Source organism: Nelumbo nucifera, chromosome 4 (genome assembly GCF_055504915.1).
Source record: "Nelumbo nucifera cultivar China Antique chromosome 4, China Antique-T2T, whole genome shotgun sequence".
Taxonomy (NCBI): domain Eukaryota; kingdom Viridiplantae; phylum Streptophyta; class Magnoliopsida; order Proteales; family Nelumbonaceae; genus Nelumbo; species Nelumbo nucifera.
In genome coordinates, this window is record NC_142652.1 from 3,682,568 (window position 1) to 3,701,940 (window position 19,373).

The following is a 19,373-nucleotide window of genomic DNA, read 5'->3' on the forward strand; positions in this document are numbered from 1 at the left end:
AAACATGACCTAAAGAAAAATAAGTATAATTTAACTTGATTGGTTAAGATGTAGATTTAAATGCAACCACTGTTAGTAAATGCACCGTATACTTGGTGGGGTTTCGCCAAAAGGTATATGTGATTTTTTTATTTTCAAAATAAAAAAAAACTGCAAAATTTACAAAAAATATATTGATTTGTTGGCATATTTTTAAAAAGTTAACCTATTGATATTATTGAATAGTGTTTTTGCCCTTTATTGATATTATTTTTAAAAAGTTAATCTATTTTTAAATTTTTTTTTAAATATATTACTTTTATTGATATTAAATCTCAAAAGTTGTCATTATATGCTATTACCCCTACTTAGACAAGTCCTTAAAATAAGGACTGTCAAATGCAGCATAAATAGTGGTGTTATGTTGAAATTTAGAGGTTTGGAAGATTTTATGCTGTTGAGTGAATGCTCCACCCATCAATAGTGGTATAGGCAAGTGCAGAAGTAGAAGAAAAATGCAGGATCTACTCTACTCATGCCCCAGTGTTTGACAGGGTTGGCATTTTCCTTCTTTAGGATAAATCTCAGATGAGCCTTTCTTGGCCTGTCCCATTTCCGGCCCAAGCTCTACCTATTGCCATTCTACTTCAGGAGAGATAGATTGTAACAATTCCAAAACCAAGACTGTTGGAAATTAGAATTAGTGGTGGGACCGTGGGAATGAAAGAATAAAGTATTTATAATTTATGGGCTGCCTTCCATTGTTCTCTCACGGATTTTACATTTTAGGAACAAAATACAAAGGAATTGGTGGTAGTCTTCTGTCTATACCACCAAATAAAAAGAAGAAAGAAAATCTTTTCAGTCCTGAAATTTCAATCTTATATAATGATATAATTGATGAACCACCGATCATGAACAAAATTTAAAAGATGCAGTCGTGTATTGACAGAATTTGAGCCTACTTCCACCCAATTCTAAACAGTTGTTCACGTACATCATCATGAGATGGTGTTAGTTATTTGAGAATGAAGGTCCCATCCCACCCCTACTCCTTGAATATACACGTCGTCCACGGTCCATCAATCAGACGGTGGTGGTGTACCGTGTACTCTAAGGCCTGACCCCGTACATGTATAGCGATCTAATTCAGCATTTGATCTTGTAGGTAGTAGTAGTACTAAACTACTAACTACTATGTTTTACAAGTTAATTACAACAATGACATCCGTCCCATCCCAATCACGATCTAAATACAAAACTACAAGTTTCTTGAAATCCATGCTTGTGTTTGACGGAGATGGGTTGGGACTCTATTAGATTTGTCACCCACCGGGCACCGGCCGGCCAGAACAGGTACCCTCCTGGCCCTGGTCCCGGGTGGGTGGACCCACCTCCCACCTTCTATTGATTGTGATTCTCTCACGCGCATGGCTGATGAGTGATGGCTTGGCTTCTGTTCTGTCAGTGGTCAATTAACTGCGAAAGCCTTACTCTAATTCTCCGCCACACCTTGGCACAATGCCCACCTCCTCGGCTCTAGTAGAGGGACCCGCCGAGGCAGAAAGTTGTTCTAGTGACGATATGGCCGTTCATCTCAGCATCAGCAGTCCGATATCATGGTGTCGCTGTCTACCTAAATCAGGTTCGTGGTCCCTCGTGTCGTGAACCAAATTCGTTCCGGCCCATTCCAGAATTAAAAAAGAGTGAAAAATATGGTAGAAAAAGGAGCATAATTTGGGACAACACCGGTTGATCCAACACCATTACACCAATAACCCACGCCACGAGTTATCGAGGAGGGACAGACAAATGAAAAGCGTAATCAGTTCTGGATTTTGTCATTTCTTTTCTGCTGTGAGACTTGAGACTTGAGAGGAGTAATAAGTAAAGCATGGTAGTAGACTAGTAGAAAGTAAAGAAAAAACAAACCTTAGGCTTAGGTAATCTCGCTGCCTTTCAAGAGTTCGGCATCTGTCAGAGCAATTCGGTGCTCGCACCGTTCGAGCAACTTCTTATAACCTTACATTAGAAATATATCTCCCCTGAAATAAATCACATAAACCTAAGGCTGTAAAGCTTGTTGGAACGGGCTTTGCCTTCACCCAAGCCGGACTCGTCTTTCAATGGCCTTTCACACTTTTCCTCTTCTGGTTCTCTATTAAAAAGTTGCTTAAATTTCTATCTCATAACCTATAAATTAAAATTGGGAAAGAAAAGAATAGACTGATCAATGCATTTGGAGAATCGATTGAAGATGGTCGACTTTTCGCGAGTGCAGAAAGAGCTGGTGGGTTGCAACAGAGACACAGCTATCTCCGGTGTGAGCATAATGCTCCACGACAATGATCTCACGCATCTCTCTGGAATAATCACCGGTCCAGTTGCCACACCTTACGAAGGCGGAACTTTTCAAATTGATATTATATTGCCCGGTATTTTTCTTCTTTTGATTGTTATATATACGTTTTGCAGAAATTAAATGGAGTTCTGATTCGACTAAGTTACTAATTATTTTTTCGGTGCGGGTCGGGCCGGCCGGCCGGCCGGGGGTGATTTATTTAAGTCCTTGTAAGTTTGTATTTAGGCAGAGGATTATACTTTGAAATGGTTTAAGATATTTTCTCTAGGTTGTGGCTCAATTTCCTAATAGGAAAAGCCAACAGGAAGAACTATTAATAAAGACTTACAAGTTCATCACTCTAAGATTTTCCAGAAATTTGTCGATGTGAGGACAACCCCGATTAACACACACACACACTCTCTGCGCATCTAAACATGGGCATTGCGTTCTTGATTTGAATTGAAAAGTAACAAATTGCAAACAGTGATGACCAGTTTAACAATCAAGTACGATCTATCAAGGTTATGCTTGCCCAGCCGTATGTTGATCACCAATCACTGATTGACTTCTGTTATTATTATTATTTTTTATGATTAAAAACTTTATTCAACTTTTTGTTTCTCTTATTATTTCCTATCAAATTGATGCTGCTCAATCCGAGGTAGTGCACTAATCGAGGAATGTGATTAGATAGCCCTTGTTGGCAGCGCAGGGCCAAGCTATAAGGACGAGGTCGCACTTCAAGATCTGTGATCAAGGAAACAGAAGTCAGAGACCCGAGGAGTTATCCCCGGGTAAGAACTCCGACGCTCAAGTCAGTAGGTGGCAGAAGGATGGTTGGGCTGAGCTATAAGGATGCCGATCCGAGCTAAGTAGCTGTATAGGTCTCAGAAGTTCGATCGACATACGAGTGGGAACATTCTGAGTATTTGCGGCAAAAGGCCCATTTGACCGAGCTCCAGGCTGCTGGGGAGCGGTCTGCCGCACTACAGAGGGAAGTGGCCAAGCTGAAGGCGCAACTGGCTGAACAGGCTGGTCTTGTCCGAGAGTTGAAGCGGGAGATCGCCAAGTTCAAGGCTGAACGAGATAGGCTAAGGCAGGAGGCCGTCGAGGAAGCCATCACCGAGTACAAGGCGTCAGAGGAGATGCAACTGCACATGGATGAGTACGCCGAGACCTCCTTTGCGGTTGAGTTCAACCTTTTTCGACGAAGGATCCTTCGTCATCACCTGGAGTTGGTCGAGGAGTCACAGGGCTAGGACGCTTTTGATCAAAATTCTCTGCAAGGGTCCGCCGAGGGAGTTGAGGACGAAGCCGAAACCGCTGTTGGCGTTGTTGATTCTACCGCCGAGGACTAATCGGCGGCCTCGTATGTCCTTTTTCTGTCGGGCTTTTCACCATTGTCTCTGAGCTGCGCCTGGGCCTCTTCAGTGTTGATATACTTCTGTGCGTGACTCATTAGCGTGGTCAACATTTGAGGAGGATTCTTGGAGATGGAGAAGTTGAATGGGGAAGGGCGAAGTCCGTGTTGTATGGCCGTCACCGCGACTGATTGATTTAAGTCCTTGACTTGAAGTGCTTCTTTTTTAAATCTCACATGAGATTAGCATGAGATTAGCCGAAGTTTTCCAATGCTTTTGACTTGTTGTGAAGAAACTGGGTCTCTAGTTGTGCCCATGACGCTATAGACCTCGGCGGCAGGGAGGAGTATCATGCCAAGGTTGGGCTGTGCAATGTGGTTCCGTTGTACTTGTCGAGTTGGGGGGCTCGCCATCCGGTAGGGAGTACCTCGTCCATGATGTCCTGGACGAAGGTTGGCTCCTTGGTGATATGTGCGGTGACTTGCATAGGTTGATCCACGGCGGGGATTGTGCTCTTAGGGATGGAAGTACGATATAACTCTTTCAAACATTGCCGCAGCTCCTTAATCTCGGTGTCTCTGTTGCCCGGGACTGCAACGTGTACAACCTCTCTTTTGGGTCGTGTGGGGTGATCCTTGACTGAACTTGACTCGGCGACGGAGACCACAAAGGGAGGTGACCTTTTGTCGAGCCTTTCTTTGGTGGGGATGTGCACTAACTGGTGTGTCTGGCTACGACGGTCCCGTCTGCGAGAACGGTTGTGGCAGTGGGCCTTTGGGTCGTGTCCTGCCTTATATGCTCAGACTGTTCTTCCCTTATGTCTGTCAAGCCCGCTATGGGGTCCTCGGTCCGAGGATCGTCCTTTGTGCGCATCGAGGTGTGAGGGGCAGCCCGGTTGAGCGGTGCAGCAGATCCTAGTGTCTGCACGAATTTGAAGATCCTGCCAACCTTTTCCTACATGGTTCGGAACTGCGCTTGATCTAACGCGGCTGAAGGCTGCGGGACTTCTTGGTGCAGGGAGTGTCAGTTCTCCCGAGTCGGAGAATCGTCAGCTAATCGCTTAGACTGATTTTTAGGCATCTTGATTGCTTCTTTAATTGCACGGCGAGGAATGAGATTTTCGGGAAAAGCTTTTTATGTCATTCCCACAGGCGACGCCAATTTAATGCTGCTAGAGACCCGAAAAATTATCCCGAGATAACGCTCAAGTCACAAATCAAAATACCAATCACATCCTTAGACCTTAGTAATGAAAAACATTGAACAGATATGTGATATGTAATTTCTACAGATGGGTATCCTTTCGAGCCTCCAAAGATGCAGTTTGTGACAAAAGTTAGGTATGGATCTTCTCGTATACCCGTTGATTTATGCATACTATTAATTGTTTTTGTTCTGTTGAGGCTATCTGGTTGTGCATTATATGTTAGTATTACCAATCAATTGCACTTTTGTAACTTGTAAGCATATGGTTGCTTATTTTGAGGTATTAGATTTAATATTGGTTACCTAGATTAGCAAGGACTAAGAGTCTGTGTTCTTTGGATATCGGATATGAAAGCTATACTAAAAATTGAATTTGAAGTTATTCAACACGAAACGACTCACTCTTTGTAGAGGTATCGGGGTATCAATATTGAAGACTTGAAGAGTATTTCTTTTTGTGTAGTGAGACTGATGAGAGATTATTATCATGTACTAGCTTCAGCTCTTGTCTCCTTGTCGCTCTGTCTGTCATCTACTTGTACGGTACGCACTGTGCCCGTTGCCTAACTTTAAATGCCCTTTCTCCACAAACTCTTGGTTATGCCGCCATCACCTCAAACAGCTCATTCGGTCATTCTTTTGGCTTCAGGTATAAGCTTATACAGTATATACTACGATAGCCTTTTTTTTGTATGTAAGTACATTAGCAAATATTTGGATCTCATCTTTTGACAATGCTTTGTTGGTTGATGAGCACTATGTGGGTCATGATGAAGGAAGATTTGGCCCGACCTCGTAATCACGTTATGTGGCAAAAAATAAGTAGTTCGGCACTTAAAGCAGGGAAGAAACCAGCAGTCCGAACTCCTCTTGAGGAGACCGAACTCCCTTCGAGGAGTTCGACCTCCCTACTAAGAGCTCGAACTCCATTCTAAGAGCTCGAACTCCCTACTAAGAGCTCGAACTCCCTACGAGGAGCCCGAACTCTCCCTTTGGCCTCGAGCCACACAAAACAGTGACCTGAACTGGCCCGCCTCATGGCAGTTCGGGACACTCCCCTATCCGAACTCAAAATTCGCCTCGCACACCGCTCCAGCACTTCGCCTCCAGAACACCGAACTAGACAAACCACACCATACCTGACACCGAAGGAGTCCGTATCCAGGGGCGGCGCACCTGACTGACTTGGGATCTGATGCTTGACAGCCGCACTTCAACGGCCACCTGCCACCGTCACCTGCCACCGCCATCTCCAGTTACAGAGACGGCTCCGACAAAAAGAGCAGCGGCGGTTCTGCCCCAGCAGAGGTGATGACACCCGAACTGGCAGAAGCACGGAAGTAATCATACCCGACCTGACAGAAGCCTAGGAGTGAGTGCGCGAGGTGGCTATAAAAGGCTCTCTACCCCCCAAGAACATGGTATGCAAAGTTTGTGCCATCTGGTTTTATCTTGCCTTTGAAGGATTCTAACTTGAGCTTCGGAGCCTTTACACCGGGTTCCCCCCGGAGCTTCCTCATCTTCTCCGTTTCAGGTTCCCTGCTACTCAGTTCAAAGGCAAGGTCGTTTACAGCTAAGACCGGCCGGATTGCGCATCATCAATTGGCGTCGTCTGTGGGAACGCTTCAAAAAGCCTCTCTCCAAACTCTCATAACCTCTTTTCTTCAAAAAACCCAACACTCATGGCTTCTTCCAGCAACGCCGGACGTGGCACGGAGACAAACACCACCGGGGAACAACTTCAAGTCCCCGTGGTGTGCGTTGGACAGTTCACCATCCCCCTTTCGGTGGATAGGATCCCCAGCTTGAATGTGCCACAAGCAGTGGTGCCCGTAAACCTTCCTGCCATGAGCATCCCCTTTCCTCCCCCTATTGAGACAACCTTTACTGAACCAACTGTCGTCTCCCTGGTAGCCAGCCAAAACCGGTTGGACGACCTGATGCAGTGCATGCGGGCAATGCAAGCCCAAATGCAACAGTTCCAGCAACACCAGCTTCATCAGCACCAAGTACTGCACAACATCTCCCAGTATCACTATCAATAGCAGTTCCCCCAACTGCCGCTGAACCAACCACTACTTCCACCTCGACACCCTGCTCCGAGGCCGGTTAAGGCCTCCCCACAGGATGGACGCCCCCACCAGGGAAAGAACTCCCGGCCCCAGAACCCCCCTAACAGCCAGGCCTCGTCCCCAGGCTGAAGAGAGAGAAAAATCATCCCCGCCTCGCAGCTCGCAGGTGGGTCAGGAACCTCGCCCGCAAGATCGGCACCTTGGCGCTCCAAGCCCGAGTTCCCTCTTACAGAAAACCAATTCGGCGCCCTGGCAGCAGACTACCAGCATTCCGGGCCCATCGAGCTCGACAACACGGAGGCCAGCAGCGCCAGTACCAGACCCACTCAACAACGAAGGCGCCGGCGAAGTCGCCGAACTGCCACCCATGTCCTGTCAGAGCTCAGAGGCAAGGAAGAGACGAGCTCGGACGAGGTAGGAGCTGCCCCGATTCTCTCAGTTCCTTCCCCCTCGCATCAGAACTCCTGGCGGTCCCCTTGCCTAGAGATTTCAATCTCCCACCTTTGGACAAGTATGACGGGTCCTTCGACCCCAACGACCACGTTGACGCTTTCCAGTCCCAAATGCACCTCGCCAGGGCCAGTGAATCGTGCATGTGCGTGGCCTTCACCACCACCTTCAGGGGGGTAGCCCGCACTTGGTACAGGAACCTGGCCACCGGGTCGATAAAGTGCTGGGCCCAGTTCGTGTAGGTCTTCACCGCACACTTTGTCACCAGCAAACGGTGCCCCAGAACAGAGGAAAGCATCTTCGGAGTAGTCCAGAGGGAAGGAGAATCCATCCGGGGCTACATCAAGCGATTCAATGAAGCATGCTTACAAATACCGCGGTTAGACCCCGCGGTGCAGCTCGCGGCGGCCAAGAGAGGAGTAACGCACAAAGAGTTCAAATGGCACATGGTAGCTAACCAGCCCGCAACCGTGGCCGAATTCCTCAAGCTCGCGGACAAGTTCATGAGGACAGAGGAAGAAATCAACCAACGAACCGAAAGCGGGAACGAGAAAAGAAAGAGGGAAGGCGAGCCCTCCAACCCAGTCGACAGAAAAAACCCAGCCCGGGAGCCGAAGCCGAACCAGTCGTTCCGAGCTCCCCGAGTAGTTCAGACGGATTACACCCAGAGGGAAGGCGAGCTCCCCGAGTCGTTCCGAGCTCCCCGAGTAGTCGGACCGAGATCTTAATGACGATCAAGGACGCCCCATACGTAAAGTGGCCACCTCGCCTAAAGGGAAATCCGAACGAGAGAAATAAGAATTTGTATTGTAGTTTCCATAGAGACCACGGTCATAATACCGAACAGTGTTATAATCTTCGAGACGAGATAGAGGGACTCATCCGTCGCGGATACTTAAGAAATTTTGTATAGCATAACAATAAGGCAGGTCGGCAAGGGGAGCACGAAAAGGATGCCCCCGAATCTAGCAGCATACCTGCCGAACCGTTGCAGCGATAGCCTCCGGAAGAGAGGCCAGTTCGGGGAACCATCCATGTAATTGTGGGAGGTTCGGTGGTAGCAGGGTGTACCTCGGCAGCAGCCCGGACTTCAGTTCGCGAAGCGGCCCTCGAGGAACGGAACCCCCCAAAAAGACCAAAGACCAAAAAACCAATCTTCTTCACGGAAGACGACGTGCGAGGGGTCCACTACCCCCACGATGACGCGCTTGTCATTAAACTGAAGATCAGCGACTTCGAGGTCAGATGCGTACTCGTAGATTTGGGCAGCTCAGCGGACATCCTCTTCAAATCAGCATTTGACCAGCTACAGTTACAGAGGAGCGAGCTGAAGCCCGCGAACACTCCTCTGGTGGGTTTCAGCGGAGAGGAAGTCAGGCCCCTCGGAAAAATAACCGTACCTGTGGAAGTCGGCACATGGCCTTGTGCGGTCAGACTCAACCATGATTTCTTGGTGGTCGCGACCCCCTCCCCATACAATGCCATAATAGGGCGGCCAATCACGCATATCCTGCGGGCGGTGGTCTCCACCTACTATTTGGCCATGAAGTTCCCTACAGACTTCGGTGTGGGGGTAGCGCGGGGCGACCAGCTCGAGTCCCGCAAGTGTTATGTTGCCACCCTGAAGGGAAAAACCAAGGTGGCCGACGACCTTGAACTAGAGCGGCCTGCGGAGCAAGGCGAGGAACGAGCTTCGCCCACAGAGGAAACGGTCGCAGTCCCGACTTCGACTACAGACCCAGCTCGCACACTACAGATTGGTGCTTCCGTCGAGGAACCCCTACGAACTAAACTAGTGAGTTTTTTACTTCAAAATTTAGATATTTTTGCTTGGTCCGCGGCCGACATGCCCGGTATTAGCCCCGGCCTAATAACTCACAAACTTAATACTAACCCTGTAGTCAGACCCATTAGACAGAAGAAACGCAACTTAGCCCCAGAGCGCTGGAGGGCGGTCGACGAGGAGGTCGAGAAGCTCCTCGCAGCAGACTTCATAAGGGAAGTCCATTACCCGAGCTGGGTGGCCAACCCAGTGCTGGTGAAAAAGGCAAACGGCAAGTGGCGCATGTGCGTCGACTACACTGACCTGAACCGAGCTTGCCCGAAAGATTGCTTCCCCCTCCCCAGAATTGACCGCCTAGTGGACGCGACCTCTGGACATGAGTTGCTAAGCTTCCTAGACGCCTACTCGGGCTACAACCAAATCAGGATGGACCAGTCCGATGAGGAAAAACCAGCTTCATAACCGAGTTCGGCCTGTACTGCTACAAGGTCATGCCCTTCGGATTAAAAAATGTCGGGGCAACCTTCCAAAGACTTGTAAATAGGCTGTTTCGACCCTTGATTGGCACGAAGATAGAATGTTATGTAGACGACATGGTTGTCAAGACAGTTTTCACAGGAATTAATACAAGACTTAGATTCTGTCTTCCAAATCCTACGTCAATTTAGCATGAAGTTGAACCCTAACAAATGTGTCTTCGGCGTCACCTCGGGCAAGTTCGTAGGGTACATTGTCAACCGGCGCGGTATTGAGGCCAACCCGGACAAGATAAAAGCCATCCTAGATATGAAACCACCCCGGAAAGTAAAAGAAGTTCAGAGGCTAAACGGCCGCATAGCCGCTCTAAGCCGCTTCATGTCCAAATCAGCAGACCGCTGCCTACCTTTCTTCAAAGCAATCAAAGGCAAAGGGTTCGAATGGACCCAAGACTGCCAGCTCGCGTTTGACGAGCTAAAAAGTTACCTCGCTAGTGTGCCAACCTTAGCCCGGCCCGAGGAGGGCGAGGTCTTAGAACTGTACCTCTCGGCAAGCGACGAGGTGGTCAGTTCGGTACTAATAAAAGAAGCAGACCGGGTCCAACGACCCATCTACTATGTTAGTAAAATTTTGCAGGGAGCAGAGACAAGGTACCCACAGATAGAAAAGCTAGCATACGCACTGGTGATAGCAGCTCGGAAACTCCGCCCGTACTTCCAGGCTCACACCATCATCGTCCTGACTGACAAACCTCTGAGGCAAGTTTTACTCAAACCCGAGGTTTCCGGTCGACTGACGAAATGGGCCATCGAACTCAGTGAGTACGACCTCCAGTACAAGCCAAGAACTACTATTAAGGCCCAAGCCTTGACAGATTTTATCGCCGATTGCACGTTTAGCCTCGAAGCCCCTGAGCCGGTCGAGCCCGAGATCCCCAGTTCGGGCGAGCTCGGAGCTCCCAAGCCAATAGAGTCGAACCCCGTGAAGTAGCAGCCAGTGTAGCATCTCTCCTGGTTAGGCCAAACGCAAGCTGGGATGAGAAGCCCTGGATCCTTCACGTAAATGGCTCCTCGAACCAGCAGGGCAATGGGGCTGGAATAGTGCTACGTGGCCCGAGCGGAACAAAATTGGAATATGCACTACGCTTTGAGTTCGCAACATCCAACAACGAGGCGGAGTACGAGGCACTGATAGCCGGGCTGAACCTAGCACACAAGGTCGGAGCAAAGCACGCAATTATCTGCAGTGATTCCCAGCTCGTGGTCAACCAAGTTACAGGCGAGTACGAAGCACGCGAGCTCACTATGATTGCATACTTGGCAAAAGTAAAGGAGGCTCTGCTCAACTTTCAGTCACACTTCATCAGGCAAATCCCGAGGTCAGAGAACACTGAGGCCGACGCCCTGCCCCGGCTAGCCAGCACGAGTCACAACGCTATGAGAACTGTGTACATAGAGGACTTACCTCGGCCAAACTTTCTCGATGGGGCAGAAGAGGTCGCTCCCGTCCTTGAAGCAGAGCCGAGCTGGATCGACCCACTCGCGAGCTTCCTGCTAGATGGAACCCTCCCTGCGGACCGCAATGCAGCCAAGAGGGTGCAGCGTTAGACAACCAAATACGTCATAATAGACGAACGGTTGTACCGACGATCCTACACGCTCCCCTACCTGCGTTGTTTGTGACCTGCCGAAGCCGAGCTCGTACTCCGCGACACTCATGAAGGCTTGTGCGGCGAACACCTGGGGGGCAGTGCCCTCGCTCAAAAGGCACTTCGACAAGGATACTACTGGCCAACGATGAAGGCAGAAGCCGTTGAGCTTGTCAGAAAATGCGACAAGTGTCAAAAGTATGCCAATATCCACCATCAGCCTGCTGCCGACCTCAAGTACCTCACCAGTCCATGGCCCTTTGCACAATGGGGCATCGACTTTCTGGGGCCATTCCCGCCAGCAACAGGTGGGAGAAAGTTCCTAGTGGTGGCAGTAGATTACTTCACAAAGTGGATAGAAGCTGAACCTCTAGCAACAGTTACAACCCGAAACATACAGAACTTCTTTTGGAAGAACATAGTATGTCGCTTCGGGCTACCTCGGGTACTGATCTCCGACAACGGCAAACAGTTCGAGGATATCAAGTTCCAAGAATGGTGCCAAAGTATGGGAATTTGTTAGAACTTCACGTCGGTTGCACACCCGTAGGCAAACGGTCAGACAGAAGTAATGAACAGAGCCATCCTCCGCGGACTGAAAGCACGACTAGACCGAGCTAAAGGGTTGTGGGTAGACGAGCTACCAAGTGTCTTGTGGGCTCACCGAACCACGGAAAAAACCGCTACGGGAGAGACCCCCTTTAACCTCACCTACGGCACCGAAGCGGTAATCCCGGCGAAAATCGAAGTACCTACACTGCGACTAGAAGCATACGACGAGCAGACAAACGGAGACGAGTTACGCACCAACCTCGACCTACTGGATGAGGTAAGAGACCTCGCACACATCCGAACTGCGGCCTACCAGCAAAAGGTAGCTCGGTACTATAACGCCAGAGTAAAGAAGAGGAGCTTCCGCATCGGTGACCTGGTTCTCCATAAGATCATGGTACCCGAACCCGGCGTGGGAAAACTCGGACCAAATTGGAAAGGACCCTACAGAGTAAAGAAAGCACTCGGGGGGGGGGGGGCATACGAGCTCGAAAGCTTAGAGGGTAAGCAAGTACCCGGGCATGGAACATCGTCAACCTAAGGCGATACTACCTATAGACCGCCAAGCAAAGTGGATAAAATCACCATCAAAACAGGCCGCGCGAGTGCGGTAGCCCGGACAGGAAACAGATCGGACGTATGATTAGTTCGGCAAATATGCTCAGTTCGGGAGAAAGAACAACCAACACTTAACCAAAAGTCATTCCATTTCAAAAGTAAGGTAAGTACATTTAAAAAAAAAATTTACAAGCTCGGAGCTATTTCTTCATTATCAGAAGGCACTTCAACAATACCCGAAGGCCCCGCCTCGCCCTCGGAGTCTGGCTCACCGTCAGCAGCATTGGCCATCTCCTGAGTTATGCGCAAAGTGGATATGGCACTAATATCGAGCTCGGGGTACGTATTCCGGATCATCCACCGGCTTAGTTTAAAACCCCTCCTGTATGAATCCACCATCAGATCATCAAAGCCCGGCGAAGCAATGTACTCATCGACAGCCTTCTTCTTGGCATCTTCGATACCTTGAGAAAAGATTTGCGTCCTCTCCCTGATGTCCTCCTGAAAGTACTCGACCTGATCCTGCAGATCCAGCCTCAAGTCCGCCATGTGCTTCACCACCACTCCCATGGCCTCGGCATCTCTCTGAGACCTCGCCTGCCTGATCCGTGAAAAACGAGTAGCCTCCTCGGCAACGTGACGAGCCTCTTCGGGCAGCTCGCGCCTGCCTCGAGCTCCTCTCCATCTGAGCCGCCAAGGCGTGAATAGAAGAATTCACCTACCAAAAGGAACCGAGTGATCAAAAGAACCAACAAAACGAAAGCCAAAGAGCTCTAAAAAAGGGAGAACACTTACCACCATGGCATGGGTAACGGCACGACAGGCCACTTGATGCAGAGGGAGATCAATCCACGCCGCGACCTCCTCGGGGAAAATAGCCTCCTTACTCTTTTGAAGAGCATGGGTCGACGATAGCACACTCCTGAAATCCCCCGAGGCCCCCGAGCCCGAGGGCCCAACTCGCGTATGAGCAGATCCGGAGTAAGCAGGAGCACCGGAGTATGTAGGAGCCCCTGTGTAAGTAGTCTCAGCATAAGGGCCCCCTGCCGACTTCTGCATTGGAGGAACCATATCGAGCTCCCTGGGCAGATCTTCTGGCGGATAGTCCGACACCTTGGGCTCCGCATCCCGGGGCATCTCGGCGCGAGTTCGCTTGGCAACCCGCTTTCTCCTCTTTATGCCTTGGAACAAGTGCCCACCTCGGGTCCCTCGAGAATCCATCACACCTGCGAAAAGAAGTTTGCTATCAGTAAAAAGCAAGAAAGATAGCAAGACAGAATCTCTAAGTGAAGAACCTACCCGAGCTCAGGCCGGCTGCAATGAGCTTGTCCTCCGTCAGATACTGTTGACACTTCAGCCGAAGCCGCACCCATTGCCGGAGGCCCTTCGCCGTCTCTTTGTCAAGCGTGACCCCGGAGTCAGGAGCGGCCATCCCCCACCCGGTCTGAAACGGCCACCCCAACACACTTCGCACCCCGCAATAGTCACACTTCCATGCTGGGACCTTGTTGGGGAGTTCATGTAAAAGCTTAAAGCTCGGGCGAGGAGACAGGTAGTATGCCCGCCTACGCCCGGGGAGGGGACCCGCTTGCTTCTTAAGCATCAAGATTGAAGAAAAAATCTCCAAGTCCAACGGAAAGCTCTCTTCGCAAAATAAGGAGATTGTCCCCACCAAATTTCGAATGGAGTTCGGGTGAAGCTGGCCGACCGTCACGCCGTAGTGGTTCAAGACTTCGATAAGGAGGGGATGGAAAGGCAATCGCAGCCCCGCGGCGAGCTGCTCCCGGAATATCACGATCTCATCAGGACCGTATTCCTAAGGAAAGCTACTCGAAGGTATGAAATAAGCGTACTCCCCGGGCAAGTTATAGTAGGTAATGAGGGATTGGAGACCCTCGGGCGTCATGGTCGAAGGACCAAACTTGTCTAACATCCGAACCTGACGAGAGGTGGATGCCAAACTACCCAAAGCGCCTCGGCCTACGAGTTCGAACTCTTCCTCGAGCTCTACCTCCGACTCGCTAGGGCTATCAGGGGATGCAACTTGGTTCGTAGAACCTACATTAGACCCGCTGGAAGGACTATCTGAGCTATCCAAGCTAGACATCGGAGAGTGAGATGGGATCCAGGAAAGTACTCACCCGAAAAAAGGCTGTAGACCACAGGAGCTCGGACGAGCAGAAGACCTTAAACGCGAACTGAAAAAACCTGGACGCGAACTGGATGCGAGCTGAAACTCGGACGCGAGCTCGAGAGAAATACAGAAGTGATAGCGACTGGGGTCCCCCCCACTATTTATACTCATAGTGACCGAAAAGCGACGGCTTAGATTAAAGCCAATCTGACGGTCCACAGCCGCACTGACCGCACGTCCCCTAAGACTGAGACGTGATTGGCGCACGTCTTTCTGAAATTGACAGAGCGCCGGCGCACGTCTTTTCGAAACTGACGGAACGCCAACGCACGTCTCCTCAATAAAAGTGGCAGCGACATGTTTTTTCAAATTTGAAAAAACGCCTACTATCACGCCTCCCAAGTGGTGCACTTTTTTGAAATTTCGAAATAAAGCGCACGTCGCCACATCTATTAGCGTTTAGGCAGGCCGGCACGCTTCCTGCCTTTTGGACGCTCGAAGAAACCCAAGGAACCCTGACAACGCACCTTGCGCCGTAAGAACCAAGATTCAAAGTGCAAGGCAAATCTACTTGACACCTTGCGAACTCCCCGCGCCAGGGCAAGACCCTTAGCGCGAGGAGTGGGGGGCAATTGATGAAGGAAGATTTGGCCCGACCTCGCAATCACGCCACGTGACAAAAAACAAGTAGCTCGGCACTTAAAGCAGCGTACCCAGGGTGCAAACACCAAAAGGAAGAAACCAGCAGTCCGAACTCCCCTCGAGGAGACCGAACTCCCTTCGAGGAGCCCGACCTCCCTACTAAGAGCTCGAACTCCCTACTAAGAGCTCGAACTCCCTACGAGGAGCCCGAACTCTCCCTTTGGCCCCGAGCCACACAAAGCAGTGACCCGAACTGGCCCGCCTCATGGCAGTTCGGGACACTCCTCTATCCGAACTCAAGACTTCGCCTCGCACACCGCTCCAGCACTTCGCCTTCAGAACACTGAACTAGACAAACCACACCGTACCTGACATCGAAGGAGTCCGTATCCAAGGGCGGCGCACCTGACTGACTTGGGATTTGACGCTTGACAGCCGCATTTCAACGGCCACCTGCCACCGCCATCTCCAGTTATAGAGACGGCTCCGACAAAAAGAGCAGTGGCGGTTCTGCCCCAATAGAGGTGATGACACCCGAACTGGCAGAAGCACGGAAGTAATCATACCCGACCTGACAGAAGCCTAGGAGTGAGTGCGCGAGGTGGCTATAAAAGGCTCTCTACCCCCCAAGAACATGGTATGCAAAGTTTGCGCTATCTGGTTTTATCTTGCCTTTGAAGGATTCTAACTTGAGCTTCGGAGCCTTTACACCGGGTTCCCCCCGGAGCTTCCTCATCTTCTTCGTTTCAGATTCCCTACTACTCAGTTCAGAGGCAAGGTCGTTGACAGCTAAGACCGGCCGGATTGCGCATCATCAGGTCACATTCATTCGACGATGTTTACTATTTGCATCGTTGGATTCCCTAATGCAAGGTTCCAATCCAAGCTGTGACATTTAAGATTCTTTAAAAATCCAATCTTCCCGTGCATTTCCTATTCAAGGCACCCAAATATCAGCAGTCAAAATGGAGCAATCTGCTTGGATATCTTGAAGGATCAATGGAGCCTAGCTCTCACACTGAAAACAACACTTCTTTCTTTACAAGCATTGCTTTCTGCCCCTGTACCTGGGTGATGATCCTCAAGATGCTGCCGTTGCCCAACAAGTTTAATTTATAATATCCCCGACTCATTGCCTTACTCGAGGCTAGTTAGTACTTTTTTTCCCTTTATCTGTTGTTAGAGTAGCTTGTACTATTGGACTGAGGCTTTTGGTAAGAGGACATCCATTGGAACTGAAGAAAAGGTAATAAAAAGATCTGATTTATCCTAAATTCTGTGTTTCAAGTATTAATATAACTTACATGATCTAACTTCTTGTTCAACTAGAGCCTGAGAAGTTTTCTCTTGGTTACAGGTAAAGAAGCTAGTAGAGATGGGTTTCCCAGAAGGTTTGGTGAGGACAACTCTGGAAATTGTTGGTGGTGATGAAAACATGGCTCTTGAAAAGCTTTGCTCCGGCTAAAATGGCCTTCCCGCAGCTTCCATCATCTTTTTCATTCTTGTCAATTTCTCTATTTCCCTGAGAACCTGAAATTCATAGAAAGACAAAGAAAGGAATCCCCATGAGAAATTTACATAACTAATCAAAGTCCTTAGTTATTACTATTGATTATTGTCTTCACCTCCATGGCCATGTCTTCCACAGTGACCGCAGCCATATTATCATAACCTAGTTGAGAAGCTACTTCTGCTAAGAACAGAAGACTGTTAAAACAGATGAACAGTAGAGAATCCTAACAAATGGGGAGGAAAATAATAAAGGACATGCATCTTATTTACTTTGGAGAGACACTGTTGCATCTGCTGTAGCGTATCCCTCTCTCATTTCCTCGTACAGCTTTGTTAGGTTTGCTAGTATCTGTTACTGTGCAAACTATAATTGATTAGCTAATGGTTGGAAAATAGCGTGTGCAGTGTGTACTAATAAACTAAAGAATAGTAGTAGAGATAGCAAGTAAAATTAAAAATGCCCTGTGCAATTTCAAAACTAGGAAGATGGATCATGGAATAAAAGAATTGACCTCTGAAGAAGCGTTTTCCGTCACTTCTCTAGCCACCAAATCAAGCGGGATGTCAACCCAAATTGATATCCCATGTCTCAGAAATGCCCTAATTAACCCCCCCCCCCCCCCCCCCCCCCCCCCCCCCCCCCCCCCCCCCCCCCCCCCCACACACACACACACAAAAAAAAAAAAAAAGTTAAAGATCAACCACGAAAGCTAATCTAGAACCTGTGAAACCGGAAATTAATCCAGACAATGCATACAAATTGGTGGAACTCTGAACTGCACCGTCCCCAGCACAAACCACCAGGCGACCCATGGATGACAACTGCTTCAGCACTTCAGTCTGCCAGAGCATTGTGATTTTGTTGAATAATTAACAGAGTTATACTATACTAAATGAAATCATGTAATAATAAGACAGTATCTTAACCTCAGAATTCCGAAATCCTTCTTCATCCCTCTCTTTGAATGATTTGGCAGAGGATTCCCCACCAGCAGCTTGCTCAACTAAACTGTCACTGCATCCAAACAAATAAACAAAATGGGGATCATCAATCTTATATCTAGGGGATATATTCCTGATGGAGAAAGATTCCTATACCTGTCAAAATAGTAATATCTCAATGCGTCAGATAAAAGTTTCCCAAGGCTGTATTTCATGATGTTGTTTATACCTATCACATTGAATTACTAATCGTGGTTACTAATCAATCAAACGGCCATTGTTACTTAATTGCGTCCAGAAAGTGATTGCAAATGCTTACCAACAAGAAATATTGAAGTGCCTTTCAATTCGGGAAGAATCTGAATTGCCTTCTTCTACACTAACAAGAAAACCGATAAAAGTAGGAGAGTTGGGACAGTTTTTCATTATTGGTTAGGTTAAAAAGAAATAATCGAAAGCTTGTGATTCACATGAAATTTCACCTTTACCGGGAGCGATGGATCAAGCTCAACAACATTTGCGGTTGTACCTTCCATGAGAGCATTCAGCAAAAGGATGTCACTAATAAAGCTTTTACCAGTTAAAGCTTAGAGACACCAGAGGAGTGTGTACAGTGTACACTACACCCCTGTACTCGCCACATGTTGATTGTAGGCGTAGGACACACCCTTTAATCAGCTTCATCAGTGACAATAAGTAATAATTTACTGGGGCTTTCAACTTTTAAGCATTTGCTTCAGAGTTGTTTTTGTGTGGTGGACTGGACTGGCTGACTGTGACTGGGGGGTAACACTCACTTGCCAAATGGCAATACCCATTGAAACAGGGCATGGATTCCCAAGTCTCCAAAACCAAAACCTTTCGAATGAGAGAGAGGGAATGCGCTACTTTTGAGTGGATAAATATCCACGTCGCCCATGTTCGGATGAAAATTAAGCTTCTTATGTATGTACCGTGGTTTATTATCCACCGTTGAAACCTGAAAGGAGCATTTCCTCCTTTTTACGAAAGAGAACGGTGTTAGTAGGGCTTTGGAGATGTTCAGTTTCAGCTACTCACCGGAAATTTCATGTTGATCCCGGAGGCTGGAGCTTATCTTCTTAGTTGCAGGTCTTCGGAGCATCGACGTAGTAGTTTCTGTGGAAATTGAGGTCGTCGTCGTCTGCAAACTGTGGAAGGAACCGACTTTTGTGAAGAGGGGAGAGATGAGTGAACTCCGACCCCCTCCTCCCTCAAATCGAAACTGGATAAACTTAGAACAACAAAACTGGAGGTTCCTGCAACTCGAATGTATCAGGCTCATCTCCATCCTTCTTCTTTACCGTATCCTTTCCCCCTTCCCCCTTTCTCTCGTAAAAGAACAGTTCAGAGTACTCTCTCTCTCTCTCTCTCTCCTCCCAAATTACAGATTAGGAGGAACAGTCCCTTTCGTAGTTTGTACCAACGCAGTCCGGAGATTATTCAGCCCTTCCCTTCTTTGGTGGGTCGGTCAGTTTCAGAAGAGAATGGTTCCTTCTTGAATCCCGATTGATATCCATATTCCATACCACATGAATGAGATTAAGGGATTTAGGAGTACTTCCTTCTCGAGAGACAATAATACCCCTAGCAATGTTTGGTAATTCCTACGTGTAGAATTATACTATAGACAGTTCACTTTTAATTCCCTTGCACGGTAAGGTGCAAATTTTCCGGGTTAGGGTTGGGATTTTA

At 48.5% G+C, this 19,373-nt stretch overlaps 2 protein-coding genes and 1 long non-coding RNA gene across 8 annotated transcripts; 1 reads left to right on the forward strand and 2 right to left on the reverse strand.

Moving 5' to 3' along the window:
* The first annotated feature begins 1,109 nt into the window (after positions 1-1,109).
* On the forward strand, positions 1,110-16,830 carry LOC104591802 (uncharacterized). Its single transcript, XR_016085765.1, has 2 exons — positions 1,110-2,414; positions 16,564-16,830. It is a non-coding gene; the product is annotated as an uncharacterized LOC104591802 (long non-coding RNA).
* Positions 12,562-14,033, reverse strand: LOC148791971 (uncharacterized). Its single transcript, XM_088904017.1, has 3 exons — positions 13,730-14,033; positions 13,226-13,656; positions 12,562-13,148 (listed from the first exon to the last, which is right to left on the reverse strand). Exons 1-3 carry the CDS (start codon positions 14,031-14,033, stop codon positions 12,861-12,863), a joined length of 1,023 nt encoding a protein of 340 aa, XP_088760143.1. The 3' UTR covers positions 12,562-12,860.
* SKL1 (shikimate kinase like 1) lies at positions 16,443-19,200 on the reverse strand. 6 transcript variants are annotated; one of them, XM_010250839.3, is made up of 10 exons: positions 18,720-19,200; positions 18,143-18,189; positions 17,980-18,034; positions 17,817-17,889; positions 17,646-17,733; positions 17,476-17,558; positions 17,231-17,318; positions 16,989-17,067; positions 16,832-16,896; positions 16,443-16,736 (listed from the first exon to the last, which is right to left on the reverse strand). In XM_010250839.3, the coding sequence occupies exons 1-10, from the start codon at positions 18,967-18,969 to the stop codon at positions 16,668-16,670; spliced, it is 897 nt and encodes a 298-aa protein (XP_010249141.1). In that variant the 5' UTR covers positions 18,970-19,200; the 3' UTR covers positions 16,443-16,667. The 6 variants fall into 6 exon arrangements, with proteins under 6 accessions (XP_010249141.1, XP_010249140.1, XP_088760145.1 ...); XM_010250838.3 differs by having other exon boundaries at positions 16,832-16,899; XM_088904019.1 differs by lacking the exon at positions 17,231-17,318 and having other exon boundaries at positions 17,441-17,558; positions 18,720-19,187.
* Between the last annotated feature and the right edge of the window lie 173 nt (positions 19,201-19,373).